Here is a 17,286-nt window from a genome sequence, read left to right on the forward strand (position 1 = left end):
AGTGCTGAAGAACTGTAAGCTCTCTAAGCATGTAAATACAGCTGCACATGTGTACGACATTTGCAGTTATTTATGTAAACCATATGATGTAAGATGAGATGAACCAAGAGATATTCATTACTCAATAGACCGTTTTATGTTAGTATTTTACACTGATTTTCATTCCTAGGCTAATTGTAACAGTGTCACAGGAATCCATCCAGGAACCCAATAATGGAGCAAGAATCATATTATCAAGTTAGCAGTGACAGTAACAGGAAACAAATGAAGGAATTTGTACCTCGTTTAATTACACAGGCAGACAATATCTGTGGCATTTTATAGAAAAATGTTACTGAAAGACGTTAAATCATTTTATAGACCAACATAAAATTACCACCGCCACTAAAATTATGATGGCTATTTCAGTGCACTTTTTAAAAAACGGCCCCACTACCATGAAATCATTTATCATTATCCACCCAGAGATCCAAGAAAAATGAATGAGAAGCACTGATACGATCTGTTGTCCCGGACTGATAATCACTAAAACTTAATCGCACTACAGCAAATGTGTACGGCAGTTTGACCCCAAGAAATTAGCTCTACCTACAAAATATAATTGGTTTGTTAAAAAATGAGACACATACACATACCTGCAGTCGAGTTGGTTAGGCTCGAGAGAGCTGTAACACAAACAAACACACAATCAAGGCATTGAAACTATTAGAACACAATCTTCTGTGTTTAAAAGGAAGGAAATCAACACTTCCACCCAACCACCATTAATTACAGAAGAGTGAGAATTTAATACAACTTACAAACAGCCCAACAGTAGTAAGATGAATTTTATAGCAATCACACATCCTTGGAAATACAATACAAAAATTATTGAATAACACAGGTAACTTGCATTACTTTATCCTTCACTGTCTTATTGCGTTATTTACGAAGTACAAAAGCCACAATTTCATCAGTTAATAATATTTTTTACACACATGCGAGAAATGGTTATTAGCACACAGAACCACATGTCTGATGATAACAAATGGTATTTTAATTACTTCTTACTGTTAACAGCCTGCAATACATTCCAAAAGCAACTACAAACATGCGTATACGGTTGTTTAATGTAAGCTGCAAAAACCAATTGTAATTTACTCCCCAGTAGTTTACAATGTTCAAACAACATACATTAGAATTTGTCTAAACTTGTGAACATCCATAACTCCGAAATTGTACCCACAATCTTCAAATGGTATGCAAACTCAAGCCTTTGAGGTTCACATGCATACACTATGTCTTCTTAGCACCCCATGTACAGATGGATAGCATTTTTATACAGTCCATTTTGTTGGTAGGTGCAGAAATTTCTTTAATATCCCTCACACGTGTTCACTGGAATGTAGAGAAGTTACAACAAAGAAGCCTTATGCAATAATTTAAGCAAAACGGATTTTGCCAGTTGCTTTCTCTTTTAGAATCTCACATTCCATTATACATTAATGCCCTGAAAAAAGTTCTGGTATGTGTAGTTTGTCTTGTGTAACTTCATAGCTTGAGAGGTAGGAGACTAGAAGTCAAGATTTTTTGGGTTTTCATTTCCATGATAGTCTTTTTTTGTTCACTTACTGTAACCGTCTACTGTGTTTACATAAAAATTTCTAAACTTTACCATTATTGGGTTTCACATAACACTATAGGGTTTACTTGTTAGATAACAATTCAGTATGGGCTTGTCCTATCATCTCCAACAGCACTACACCTACAAAGACGATGTAAATTTAAACCACTGTGTAAATGGCTAATTTACATCATTTTACTGAAGGTTTTTACCTAAATCAAAGCACAAATCTCGACAAATTTTTGACTCTGGCATAGAGAAGGGTAATAGGTTGTCATTTTGGCTTGATGCAATTTGAGGTGCAATCATGAGCTATGATGGACCAGCCTATCTACATACTTTAACACAAGTAAGTGAAAAATTGTAGGAGTGCAGTCCCAACTGCTAATTACTCAATGTGGCCCTTCTCTAGTTGTGTACACACAATAAATGAACATGATAGTGAGTCCACAGATCACAGACATCACTATTACCATCATTTTATTAGCATTAGATGGAAGATTGCCTGTACATTGCAAGAACAGGTGTGGTCCCAGAACTGAACGCTGTGGAACACCAATGATAATCTGTCTCCCACTCTGAATTGGATTCATCATGAGAGCTCCCATCAGTTAAACGTAAGATGAACAATTTAATGTCATCAAAAGCCATGAATGTAATGTTTCTTCAAAAGAATGTTGTGGTTTGCGGTCAAATGCCTTAGATACATAAATATCCCGACAGATGAAATCTTGTCATTCAATTATTTAAACACATTGTAACCAAAATAGTATATGAAATGTTCAGTGGAGTGGTCTTCCTAGAATCCCAATGTTGTTTGATCCAGAATCTTATATTTGCAGATATGCTCAACCATTTTTGAATAGATCATGTTCTCCAAAATATTTGAAAAGGAAGTTAGTAGTGTAATGGGTGAATAGTTGTTAATGTCTGTCCAATCAACTTTCTCATAGAGTGGCCTAAAGATGACATACTTCAATCTGTCTGGAAAGGTACCTTGTGAAAGTGATGCATTTTTGTCATTAACCCACTGATTATTTCTGTTCTTATGGGAGATAATCTTTTCCAGTTTCCATGATAGAGTTCAGGGAGGTCTTTAATTAACAGAATGGTGGTGGTACTTATTGTTGCATATATTGCAATGCTTTTTATTCTTAACCGACTGTCCCTAGTTTCTAAGTTACATGTGAAAGTCACTGTTGAATATGCTTGCTAAATGTTTTGTCTGATCGACTATTTGGCCCTGTCTCTAATTAATGGACATTTTGTTCCTCCAACAGACTTTTCTACTTCCCTCCTAACTAGGCTCCACATTGCTTTGTCTTTTCTATTTATAGTTACTCATATCTGACATGAAATGTAACTTCTTGATTATCTTATACCAGTTCTCAATAAGGAGTGAAACATATTATAATATGAAAGCAGTTGCACATCTGAGATCAGGAACACTTTGTATAGTTCTCTCTTTTTGTTACTTATACTTTAAATCTTATTATTATCATCCAAGGTTTGACACATTGCTGGTGCCATATTTTCATTGGGAAACAGCTGTTAAAAGGAGAGAAAATTACTGTGAAATGCGTAAAATTGTGTTATTGCCTCATATGCCTAATTTTATGGCTGATGCTTTGCAGACACCTTATAAAGGCATCCACTATAAACTCATTAGTTGTGCTAACATTTTTCCTAGTTAACACGTTTTACAGTTGTTATATTGTCTGTTAATGTACTGACACTCTGCACAATTAAAGTGTAAAAGTTTAAAACTAAGGTTAGTCTTAAACTTTGAAGGAAAATTCCTTTGCCATGATTTTGCTCAGATTATTCAAAAATGAATATTGAAATCGCCACACTTTTTATTCTGTATTTCCTCTAGTCAGACAGGAGACATAATATTTCAAACATTATTTAGAATATCTGATAAATTCCCAGTGGAAATCTTTAAAGTGCAATTATTTTAACTGTAGCATTATAACTTCACACGTACATACTTCCAAATGTCATTCGGCACTAGAAATACTTTTTTCATAGTTTTGAATTTATAATTGCAATTATTTTCCACATACATTATTTCTTTGCATCTACATCTCTCTCTACATACTTACTCCAAAAGCCATTATAAAACTGGTGGTATGTGTTACTCACTGTGTCTGTTTTATCACACCCTACCCAATATTTCCCCTGTTCTTTGTGCTAATGGTGAATGAGCAGTACAACTGAGATAGTGACTCCCAACAATCACATGAAAGATTGCACTATGTATGGATCGAAAAGGACAATTCGACTTAACTTTTGTATACCATCAGCCCATGTGATTAATATTTATTGGATGGTTTGACTATCAGCCCGTATAAGCAAATGATCAATGTTTTTAGAATGGATTCGACTGTGTGACTCTTGGCGAACCATCCCAGCAATTTAAAGGTAGGCAATGAATGTGTGTGGAGTAGTGATACTGACAGGTGGGTGAGGGCAGTGTGGTGGTGGTGTTGGGGCTGCATCCATGCAAAGCAGGCGTAAGATAGGAGTATGGAGCCCAAGTCAAGCTTTTTTTTTTTTTTGTTGTGAAGCTTGAATTATGTTGTTCCTGTGGTGCTAGTATCATTGTTTAGTTGTCAATCAGACAAACTGTGCCCTAAAGACTAACTGATGTGCTTGTTTCCTGTTTAGAATGAAGTGTATAAATAGCACGAACAATCTTACTACTGAGAAAAAATTAGACCCGAGAGGTTTAGGACCAACAAAACTGGATTTAAATACTGTGCAGATGCAAAACGCTACACTACATTTACCAGAAAATTTACTCCTACTTTATACAAATATGCAGCCTAGCAGTGTGAATGTGAAATAAGTGTCTGATAATGAATGTCGCAGAATGCCCTGGGACCACAGATGGGATAACGGACATTAAATGCTTCGCTGATGAAGGTAAGAGCTTAAACAGAGTGAACTCCACATAAACTTTAGCACTGAGTTTGCTATGCTTAAGAGAATTTTTGTATTTTCATGGTTCTCTCAATTCCACGGCAGAATTGGATTCCACACTGACGGAACATATTGACAAACTGATAATCTTGTATTATTTTGGTTTTCCACGACAATTTCAGAGCTAGCTGCTGGCCTATGTATGCTGTTTGGTAACAGTCAATTTCTAAAGAAATATCACAAACAGATTACGTCATAACTGAAGTAGATGAAATGACAGCTTGTGCAACTATGCCTCAACTAGTACTTATTGTTCAGCACTGATAGCTCAGAGTTATGAGCAGTAGGCACAATGTGATGCAGGTATGTGTGAAAGCAGCATATGAAAGAGCAAATTTGTTATGACAACCAACTCAGCCTCATTACAGAATATTGTGCAACACAAAACAAAGATTTTAGAATATTTTTAACCGTTTGCAGGGATTGTTTACTTTCTTCACAAAGATCATGAAAAGCACTGTCATATTGGATGATGCAAGAAATGCTGACCCAAGAAGGAATTTTAAAATACGATGTGTTAACACCGTATTTAAGTACAAGAATGAAATAGCAGAGTGGCTTGGGATTGCTGATGATGATACTGTAGAAATGATTATTGAACAACCAGGAAAGGAGCTTCACTTCAGAAACTTCCCCAACAACAACAACAACAACAACAACAACAACAACAACAACATTTCTCTTCTGGCTTCAGTTTTTCGTCTTACACCTATTTAGCCAAGGTAGTAAACTCGATGCTACAGTTCATGTGCAGTTCACTCAATTTAGGTTTTTATCTTCATCAGCTAAGCATTTAATGTCTCTCATCCCATCTGTGGCCACAGGACATTCCCCAACGTTCATTATCAGACACGTGTAACAGAAGAAAGCATTTCTTATTTCACATCCACATTACAACATTTGTTTAATCAGCTACACTGTAGGGATTATGGTAGTTTGAAAGCTGTTGAGAATATGTCTCATTTGAAGTCAACAATACAGTTGATGAGAAATTATCTTCATCTGGATCATAGTGAGGATAACGGAAATAGAAATGAAAAGATTGCAAGCCCGAAACATTCCCCATTTTTAGGCTCCCATAAAACTACTGCAAAGATCATACAGTGACAGCCTTGTTATGCTTAACACTGACGATTGTTACACACGTATCAGCCACTTGTCAGTGGGTATATTATTCCAGTCCAGTTTGTTTCCAAAACACAAGCTCTTAATTCCTGACAAAGAATTTCAGATTGCAGTTTAATTATTTGACTTAAACAAAATTTACTGTGACAGGAAGTAACAGTCATCCACAGCAGAAATTATTTACAGGCTGCAAATGGGGCTTTAATACTTTTGGATTGTATCTGAGAGTGATTACTGTTTTACTGGAATTAGTGAAACTACCACAAACTATTTATACAATGCCAGTGACAGCAGTGGAAAGTGAGAGGCATTCATTCATCCACAATGGGAAGAATAAATGCTTTAACCAACAGAAGAAACAGTGGAAAGAGAGATACTGAACACCTGGGCTATGTGCTCTATAGGGAAAAAAAACTTTAGAATGTGCACAATCTTAAGAAGCTTATAATAAACTATTTTGTTTAAGTGAAAAAGAGAAGACTGGACTATATGAACCTAATGATAAGGGTAACAGAGTTATTTTAATATTATTTCTTAAATTACTGTCTTGTGGGCATACAATTTTAAAACTATATATTCGTGGGTAAATTTTTGTATTTTGGTATCCAAGTAAAAAAGGTTTGAACTGTGTCTCTTGCTAATACACTAAATGCTATATTTTCTCCATAAAAGGGTTATTCCAAAGGGATAAAGGGATGAAATGTCACAACATTAAAAAACCATACACCCACTGTTTATGAGTTTTACAATGACATTTATCTTCCCCTTGTCTTTGATTAGGATTCCACACAGAAGAATACAGCACTATGAGAAAGTTAAGAGCTTCGTTGGCAATATGTCTCAATGAACAGATTATGTCCTCACATTCTCTTTTAAACTGCCACTGACAACAAGACTTAATTATTTATTATTGTTTAGCAAAAATTCTCTCTCACAAATGGATTATACATTGAATGAAAAGAGCATCAGTTAGAGCCTTCTCTCTCCAGAACTATGCAGCTTCCTCTTACAGAATACATCTAGCATATCTAGTTGTGGGAAGAGTTGTATGTATGTGTATCTTCCAACCACTCCTTGCTTTGTACAATTTTTCAAGTGCTGCTTTTTATGTTTGGAAAGGTAAATGGGAATGTCACTTTAGAAATTCTGTGTGGTAATAAGTGAGTGTGCTCACACTAAAACTAACGTTTGATGCAACATCCACAAAGCAACAAAAGAAAGGAATCTCTCACAAATGTCAGTAAAATCCTTAAGTGCAAATAGGAAAGCATTGTAAGGTATATGCACTAGCAATGTACACACAACTCTGAAGTGAGAAATCCAGAAAGGATGCTACTATTAGCTACAGGCAAATGTGTATTAAAGAAACATTAGTAACGAGCCACAGTAAATAAAAGGTGCATGGAAACTGCAAGAACATGGAAAATTTCAGACCAACCTGGACTACTTAAACCAGATGCACTGGATCCTATAAAAAGGAAAACATTTACTGTAAGTCCTCACAGCTTTTACTACCACAGATGGCATATTTTTAAATAGAAGTGTCTAGGACACAATCTCAAATGATTAAAAAGCAACAACATTTAATTAAAATTCAAAATAGAGTACTTTAATACAAGTAGTTTAATGTAAGATGAATGGTACTTAGCGGTATGTAATTATCACTGAACAAGTTCTGACAAAAGTTGAATAATGCTTCACCAATTTTGCAAATGACAAAACTCTGAATAATCTCTGCTTTACATTAGAAACAATAAAAACTTTCTGAATACACAAAATTCATATTCATCTGATTAGATAAAACCCAATCCTAGTACAAATTATAAGCTCCCCATGACCAGAAATTGTACATTTATTAAAATTTTCTAGGCTATTGTGTCTGGTCAAATGGATTTTCTTGACAAATTGAAATTTCTTCTTCGCCTCTCAGAAAATCTTCAGAGGGGAGGGGAGGTCATGGCTTCAGTTCTTTTCACACAGTGGCTCACTACTCAGTCTCTGCAGATTATCTTTTGTTGTTGGTAATCGTTATGATGGCAGATATTTGATAATTAGAAAATATATGTACACTAGTACCCAAATCATAAATTTTTTATTGTTCTCACATATAACATTGTTTTGTTCTTTGTCAACATCTATTCTTGTTCATGACAGTTGTAGGCTACTTCACCAAACTTTGTAACTGCCTAACAAAACCCAGACCGTATGTTTCTCACCCCTACCCAGATACTTCTATACTATTTCCAGTGTAACTTTCATCACATTTCTACACATCCCTCCCTCCTCCTCCTCCTCCTCCTCCTCCTCCTCCTCCTCCTCCTCCTCCTCCTCCTCCCACCCTCCCCACATTCAAGTGGGCGTGCAGTTAACCCTGTGTGGATGTAAACTTTAATCGCTGAATGTAAGCATTAATACGGTACTGTTAAGTCCTCGACGAACTACGAACATATGAATCACAAAATTTTGAAGGTAAATATTCTAATCAGCACTGTGTGGTATGTTTAGTGATATTTGTATCTATCAGTGACTAGCTGACAGTGTGGATACTGAAACACCACTGGAAACACCACTTTTAGACAAGTTGTTTCAACATCAGCAAAAATAAAATAATTATCAGAATGAAATTTAGCACAGCAGCCCTTGTCTTGAAAGAAAGTAGTAACAGCGAAGTATCCGAGCAGGCAACCTTTAATTCTCATTTCTAATGACTCAATCCATCACTATCCTCAATTCCTTATTAGCACCTAGTTAGCACTTTCTGCCAATTATGAGTTTTCAGGATTTTAGTCCCTTCTTCAGGTTCACCAATTCAAATTTTTAGTTCCTTGTAGCTGTATTTATCCCATAAACTATGAGAAAGGTTTTAATCCTACACAAGCCTCAATAGATGCTATGTTTCCGCTTATGTTTGTCTGTCTGAAAAACCTATCCATTTCACAACTGTAAGTAGTTGGTAGAAGACACAGTACAATATTATCCCACTTTTTATCTTTCTGTTTATCTTACTTTCCCTCACTTTCGTACTACATTCATAAGATCTTTGATACAAGCAAAAGCTATTTTAGACCACAATAAACTGCAGTCTAATTTTATAGTGGATGTATACCTGCTGCAAGATAACAGTGAAGCTGTATGACTTAACGAATTACACATATTAGTTATTGCTGGACACAGGAGACTGTCCACATGAATAAGATGTTGAAAATATGTAAAATCTAACAAGAAAGAATGTGAACACAGAATTTAAAAACTAATTATAAGAATACTTGGCAAAATAAGAAAAGCAGTCTTTAAAAGTGTACAAGAAAAATAAACAGCAATCATACTATAAAATATTTTTCTTAGAACAGAACGTGGACCAAATAACAAAAAGAAAACAAATAAATACAACAGAGAGAATATGACTTCTGTCAAAGGCCTGCAGGTTGCACATATAAGAAAAGGGAAGATGAAGATTGTGTGTTGGATTTGGCATTTCTTCATCATAAACCTACAGTGCACTAGGAAAAACTGTGTGCATGTAACTGACTATATCCTTATATGAAGTATAACTATATCATAAAAATACTGATTTATCTAGTTTTATCCCATTTGTTGTTATTACTGAAAAAAATATTTACTGACCTGTAGGTGATACTTGCAGATTAGTTCCACTGCCACCAGTCATCGCTGCAAGTGTTACAAGATTCTGCATACTCATAGGACTGACCGCTGCAACAGAGAAACGTGTTTTCTCTAATAACATTCTCTCTCTCTCTCTCTCTCTCTCTCTCTCTCTCTCTCTCTCTCTCTCTCTCTCTCTCTCTCACACACACACACACACACACACACACACACACACACACACACACACACACACACACACACACACACACACTTACTTTCAGAAAAGACTTACTATTTTGTTTCTCCAGAAATTTTTATTAAAGGTAATAAAGTAAAACTTATTTTACAACAGATTTTTACACCTTTGCTGTTTTTCTATCATCATTCAAATTCAAACATCTTTCATACCACTCCACAAACTTTCCTATCCCCTTCTGCATACTTAGTCGCTGCCAAGTAGTTGAACTAGTCATTAATAACCTTTTCAGTTCACTGTCATTTTTTTCATGCTTTCCACCCAAAAAAGTCCTTCAATTCTAGAAGAGGATGGTATTCCAGTGCAACCTGTTCGAGAGTAGATCGCACAGGTTCAAAAACCTCCCACTTGAATTGCCGATGCAAAGCAGAATGTTGGTGAGCATTACTGTGAAGCAGGACTTAACCTTGGACAACAAATCATGCCACTTGTTTCAAAGGGGGCAGCCTAACTTGTGAAAGGTCTTACAGTAACTGCTGCATTTACAGTCTCTCTTCTAAGCTTTAACTCAATTTGAAGTAAGCCTATTCTATCCCAAAATACTGTAGCTATAACCTTTTTGGTGCTCAATATTTGTTTTCAATTTTTTTGTGACTTATGAATCATACCATTCCCCTGACTGGTTGTTCCTGTATAGTGTTTTCTGCAAAACCAAAATCTCATCACCAGCAACAGTGCGAGACAAATCCTCTTCTGCGTTCTTGTTGTACCCACTGAGAAATGTCAGTGCAACTCTCCATTTGTTGTTTGTAGTGCTCATCTCTCATAAGTCAATGAGCCCTTATGCGAGACACTTTCGATAGCCCAATTCAGCATTGACAATTTCGTAAGGAACTGATCATGAAATTTCAAGGAAGCACAACCTCACTCCATCAATAGTAAAGCTATTGCCACAATCTTTGAAATGAGTTATTCTGTCACAAATGAAGACTGGCCCGACTGCTCATTATAAGGAATATTTTTTCATCTGCCATTAAACAAGACGCAAAATTTTTGGACTGAAGTTAAATTATCACTTTTCCATGAGCTTTGGCGATTCAATTCAGTTATCATATTACATTACAAACCTCACATTTTGCATAATTGTTAATTTTGCCACACATTTTAAAATTGCACAAATAAACAGTGAATCACCAATCCCCCTTGTCATTAGCATCATATTGACACTGACAGTTAGGAAGGTCTCAGACATAGATGCAAGGATGGGGGGAGGACTAAGCGACTCATCAGATAAAGCATTCTTTACTTTTAGAACAACCCTCATATTCTGCTACCCAAATGATAAAACTGATGTCCCACTTTTGGTGTCTCATTTCCTAATCGAATTCCCTTCAGCATCACCTCACTTAAGTCTACTCTATTTCACAGCCCTTCTTTCACTTCTGTCGATGCTCATCTTATAACCATTCTATTCAACTGCTCTTCCAAGTCCTTTTCTGTCTGTACAGATTTACAATGTTACCAGAAAACCTCAAAATTTTATTTCTTATTCCTCAACAGTAATTCCCTTTCTATATTTCTTCCTGGCTTCATTCACTGCTTGCTCAGTTTACAGATTAAGTAACATTGGGGATAGACGCTCTTTCTCTCTCCCTTCTCAACTACTACCACCATTTCATGCCCCCCAACTCATGGAACTGTTTATTAATATAGGAAGAGTTTCCCATTTGAGTCTGCAATCATCAAGCATTTTGTGAGGAACACTACATCGATTACTTAATAAAATTTCTTTATTACACAGTTTTGGTTACTGTTATCAGACACCAAGAAATTTAGAACTTGCAAAACAAAGTTCAGGGTCACTAATTAACACCTTTCTGCAACGTCTTTTCTGATATACATCTTAGGAGTAGTATTGCCTCTATCTACCAATATTTTTCCATAACTCACACTCACCTTCCTCGATGGCTCTCTGTCAATAATTATATCACTATTTTATATTCATGACTTACTGAAATGAAGGTTTTGTAATATTCAGCAGCTGCCTTCTTTGAAATTGTAATCATCACGTCCTCCTTTAAGTCCAAGAGTATTTTGCCTTCCAGGTGGGACAGCTTTGTCATGAAATATCCGGTCAACGATCTCCAAAATTTTGAGGAGATGTCATCTACTCCAGGCACCTCATGTGACTTAGTTCTTTCAAGCTGAGTCAAATTCTTTTCACAGAATCAGGTTTTGCACCCCAACTTCATGAATTTTCTCTTCTCTTTCCGTAACATTGTCCAATTTGTTTCCTTCATATAGATAGTTCTTCCATATTGCCCTTCTACCTTTCAGCTCTTAATATTGATATAGGTGACTCATTCCCCACCCCACCCCACCCCCCTCCCCCCAAAGGAATATTTAATATTCCTAGAGGCACATATTGCTTCCTCCAATTCAAGGCATGCCTGTAAAGCTTTACATTTCTCTTCTAGCCTGTTCTTATTTGCCATTTTGCACCTACTGTTTGTCTCATTTCTACGACTTCCATTCCACCTTTCATTTAATTAACTTTCTGCATTTTTGTATTTTCTCCTTTTATTAAATACATAAAAATTAAAAGTAATGTGTTACAAAATTACAAATAAACAAACAAACTTTTCAAGTTTCATTGAAAAATGTTGAAATCATTTAAAATAGCTGTATGTGTGTCAGCAAACTAGTATCAAGCACTGTATATTTTTTGATATAATTAAATGTTTTGATTAATATGTTCATACTTACTGGGGTTTGCTACAGATAAATTAGCTAATGTTGCAAGTCCCTGAAGATTTGCTGGATTGATGTCTGTGCTTGCAGTACCTGTAGAGCCTGTCAAGTTTAATCCTGTGGAATTCTGTAATGCTGCTAAACTCTGCAGACCTGTGACAGAAAATATTATAGTTAATAAATTACTGGACAAGGTTATGGAAATTTTAATGCTTCCAACAAATTCCACACATGCAACCCATAATCATTGTAATTTCAGAACTTTGGCGCAGTAGCAGTAGCAGTAAATACCACCACCACCACCACCACCACCACCAATAAATACAACAGGGCAGCAGGAGCACAAGTATAATCAAGAAATTATTACTCCCTAGTCCTTGGCTTTTGAATTGTACAAACCAATCAGACGTAGATAACCATGCACACAGTATGTTTACGAAACTGCAGCCATTCCCACCAGTGATGTGTTATCAATATACGCTTTAATTCTTTCATTTTAGAAGTAGTTATAATGTCCTATGTTTTTATTTCCAGCTAGATTTCACTGAAACAAGCAAAAAAAATCAATAAACACTTTCCTCTGCGACTGCCACTTACTTAACGAGTTCAGTTATTCAGTTCGTAGCCTTGATGTGTCGTTGGCAATAATGCAGCAACAAGATGACACTGTAGCCATGCTGAGACCAACTCTGCCTCCCAAGCAGAATGTAAGGCAAGTTTTAAAACAATCTTATAGAACATACCATTCTCTATATTTCACTAGAAAACATTTTGTACGTATACAAGGTGTTTAATATGAAACTATTTTATGTGAAAATAATGTGGCCGTAAGTAAGACAGAAAGTAAAAAGGGATCTCTTGTTGGAGGTGTAAATTTTTCAGTACAACCAAAAACCGAATAACGTCTAAAATATCTATTTTCATTTTTTGTATGTTGTAACAATTTAAATTATTCTGCACATGCTCATACTGATTTTAAGTTATTTGAATTTAACAAGAGCCAACAGTATCATTAAAGAAAGTTGATTTAAGTCTTCTGAAAACTGATCTCTTGTCTTTAAGGGGAAATTATATTGGCCAGACAAGAGGCACTACTCCTCTATCTCTCAGCCCTGTATTCAGTGCTTCACAAAATAGTATCACCTAAATTTTACACTCATTTTAAGGAGCTCGTAATGTTTTTTATAAAAGAACAACATTTTCTGTGTGCAATAATACCAAACTAGACAAATACGCCGTTTTCATTTGCAGTTGGTAGCCTTAGAATACCAGCTGACAGCCGATGTTACTGTACAAACAAAAACCTGCACCTACAACCCATGTTAATTCTGCTGTTACTGCTAGAACTGAAAAATGTTAAGTTGCTGTGAACAAACATGACTGGCTAAAAGTTGTTAAGGGACACCCTTCTCTACCATTATTCCCCACCCCACCCCACCCCACCCCACCCCACCCCCAACAGATGTAGTCAGTACCATAACTAATTTTTGAATTTTGTAGAGACCAATACTGTCTCAAATGTTTTTTCATATAATTTTATACACAATATTATTTAACTGGATGGATTAAAAAAAAAATTACTAAGCGGCGGCAAAAAATACGCACAGAAGACGGTTGTAATTGGCAGCTTTCAGAGCCAGTGGCTCGTCCTCCAGGCAGAAGGGTTGAAGGAAATGGAACAGGGGTGAAGGAAAAGGACTGGAGAGGTCTAGGAAAAGGGGTAGATTTTGGCAATGTCAGCCAGATCCACAGGTCAGATGAGACTTACCATACGGGATGAAAAGGAAAGACTGATTGTTGGGGACTGCATTGGATGAGATTTGAAAACCTGAGTGCTTAAAGGTGAAATATAGGATTTCAAATCTCATCCAATGCAGCCCCCCCCCCCCCCCCCCCCCAACAATGCCTTTCCTTCTCATCCTGTATGATAAGTCTCCCCTGACCCACATTTCTGGGTGACATTGCCAAAGTCTGCCCCTTTTCCTAGGCCTCTCTTCCTCCCCCTTCAATCCTTCTGCCTGAAGGAGGAGCCACTTCTACTACACACAAAACCAATGAATGGATGCATGAAGTTCACGAGGTACGTACGAGTTGTTGACTCACTTTTCTATTTGTAGTGTTACGAACGAGCGGGAAAGCTTCTTCGAAGATTGTGTGTGAATGCATACATTGCAGAAATGACTTCCATGCTTCTACAGGTAGGAATTCTTCGTGTATTTCTCTCTCTCCTTTTTTTTTTGTTTTTCTTCAGTGTTTTCACATACGTTAGTCCTTGTCATCCGAGACCTGTTGCTAACTCGACTGAGCTAAACCAATTGCCTGCAGTAATACTGTGGTCAATCCATTCAATTTGTTCAGCTAGTCTAATGGCAGCCTTATTTGGTTTTTAAAAAACTTTTTTCCTACTCCACTTAGATTTTGTCCATCTGAATCCCTTCCTGCGTAAACAACTGCATTAAACAGATAACCAGTGTGAGCATTAGTAAGGCATATGACTTTCAAGCGGCACTTCCATGGTTTGTTCAGAATGTAAATTTTGAGTCTGCATTCTCCACAAAATTATACCAGCATTTCACCAGTACACTTACATTCCCCAATACTGTGCAACATCTGATAGTTGTCAATAAATTTTTGTAAAAATTTAATACACTGGAGCCGAAGGATCATTCTGCACATGCTTAAAACATGTTGGAAGGTCATCGAATCTCTATCATGTTAAGAGTACATCAAACCAGTTTTTGGATATAACGCATCTAAACACATCATATCCAGTGCCACTTGTGGCATAAAATGGTTTGTCATCATCTCAGCTGGATTTGAAAATAACTGAATAAATTAGTGAACTGGAAAATGCCTTCAGTTCACATAAATCAGCTTCATACCACACATTTGTATCATTTTCAGGCTTTTCATTGTTCATTTTCACATTGGTCAATTTCAATGAGGTACTCAAAAGATTGTTGTCTTAAGCAAATTCCAAATAGTAAGTGAATCTGGATATTACCTACTTCAGCAAGTGGTCGCACAGTCAGCGAACTAATGGTGATGTGCTGCCAACACGGGAATGCTCGAGAAGAGACTTTGACAAACACCGATATTTGTTTCAGTGAAATATATTTCTAGCAAAATGTTTAGCTAAAAATTCAGTCTGTACACTTTTGTCCGTAACAGTCTGATCACTTGTTTCACTCTAGGAATTTTCAGGTGGTAAACAATTTTTCCTTCACTTTCACAAAGTTCCGATTCTGAATTATGTTCACTTTCAATTTCGTTGTCACTATCTCATCCAACATCACTTCCTAAACTGTCCTCAAACTATTTTAAAACAGTACCCATGAAATCAGTGTCTGTAACACGGACAGCAGACGAAGACACAGCTACTGAATCCGTAACGCAAAGTCCCAGGTGTGGTCTCGGACTGCCAGCACCAAAGGAGGAGTAATAGGGTTGATGCCCCTCATAGTCAAGTAGCTACTGACAAGCAACCGCAGCAGCTTCAGGAAAGAACAACTAGACAATTCTGTAATCTCACCTACCTCACTTCTATCCATTAGCAAACAGGGTAACAAGAAACACTAGCAGTCTATGAGACCAAACCTAGGATGTTAAGGGTTAATGGTTTCAGATTCAAAATTTGGTTTAAAAAATGCCATAAAATAGAATACAAATAAATTATCAATATTTTGCAGGGAAAGAAGTGTGCAGAGTATACTAATTTTTATCTGTTTGGGGTCAATTTATCTGATTTTAAATTTCTGTACACCAATGTGCGATAGGCCTGAAATGGTTAACAACTTAATGTGCAGTATTAGCCTTAAAAAAGTCTTTACCACTTTACAAATGACATTTTAAGGTTAATATATTCACAGAATTTCTTACTTTACTGAGACATATTAATCAATGGAAATAAAATGACTGTTTGAAATGCATTACCTCAAAACACCTACTGACCATCACTCTTATTCAGCCTGTCATAATGCACTGACATTTTGAGAAAGATTTTTCTTTTTTAGATTGTTCAGAATCCATAATTTTTGTCTCTCGTACGATGATCATTTCGTGCAGTAGCTGCTGATTTAGTGACTATTAGGAAATGTGTTCCAGTTACTGCCATGTGATGGATCAAAACACGATTGAAGGCATGGGTTTCCTGCACCACGTGCGGAATCTCTCCTATACTTGCATTTATCTGAAACCAGTTCCACAGGGACGATACTATGAAAAGGATAGATTGCTACTCACCATGTAGAGGCTGTGTAGACTCACAGACAGGCTCATGAAAAACACTTGTTTACAAGTGAGCTTTCAGCCAAACTCTTTGCCTCAACTTCTACACTATATGGTAAGTAGCCATCAATCCTTTTCACGGTACTGTCATTATTCCATCCTGCATATCCCATTGTTAAATTCTATAGGGAAATAGACCTGACTGAAGTCACAGACCGTTTATTTTTTTTCTCTGCTGCTGGGATCATGTTAAATGCGGATTGTGCGTACACTCCTGGAAATGGAAAAAAGAACACATTGACACTGGTGTGTCAGACCCACCATACTTGCTCCGGACACTGCGAGAGGGCTGTACAAGCAATGATCACACGCACGGCACAGCGGACACACCAGGAACCGCGGTGTTGGCCGTCGAATGGCGCTAGCTGCGCAGCATTTGTGCACTGCCGCCGTCAGTGTCAGTAAGTTTGCCGTGGCATACGGAGCTCCATTGCAGTCTTTAACACTGGTAGCATGCCGCGACAGCGTGGACGTGAACTGTATGTGCAGTTGACGGACTTTGAGCGAGGGCGTATAGTGGGCATGCGGGAGGCCAGGTGGACGTACCGCCGAATTGCTCAACACGTGGGGCGTGAGGTCTCCACAGTACATCGATGTTGTCGCCAGTGGTCGGCGGAAGGTGCACGTGCCCGTCGACCTGGGACCGGACCGCAGCGACGCACGGATGCACGCCAAGACCGTAGGATCCTACGCAGTGCCGTAGGGGACCGCACCGCCACTTCCCAGCAAATTA

At 37.1% G+C, this 17,286-nt stretch overlaps 1 protein-coding gene across 38 annotated transcripts in view; it reads right to left on the reverse strand.

Moving 5' to 3' along the window:
• Nucleotides 1-17,286, reverse strand: part of LOC126278218 (CUGBP Elav-like family member 2) — a 2,351,537-nt gene that overhangs the window by 30,972 nt on the left and 2,303,279 nt on the right. For 14 of the 38 annotated variants that reach the window (XM_049978170.1, XM_049978179.1, XM_049978172.1 and 11 more), the window contains 3 exons: nt 12,282-12,419; nt 9,338-9,424; nt 636-665 (listed from right to left, as the gene is read on the reverse strand). In XM_049978170.1, the coding sequence (XP_049834127.1) occupies nt 636-665; nt 9,338-9,424; nt 12,282-12,419 (255 nt within the window). Of the gene's footprint in view, nt 1-629; nt 666-7,151; nt 7,182-9,337; nt 9,425-12,281; nt 12,420-17,286 lie in introns of all 38 variants that reach the window. The other 24 variants (XM_049978158.1, XM_049978155.1, XM_049978162.1 and 21 more) reach the window with 5 other exon arrangements.

Source organism: Schistocerca gregaria, chromosome 6 (genome assembly GCF_023897955.1).
Source record: "Schistocerca gregaria isolate iqSchGreg1 chromosome 6, iqSchGreg1.2, whole genome shotgun sequence".
Taxonomy (NCBI): Eukaryota; Metazoa; Arthropoda; class Insecta; order Orthoptera; family Acrididae; genus Schistocerca; species Schistocerca gregaria.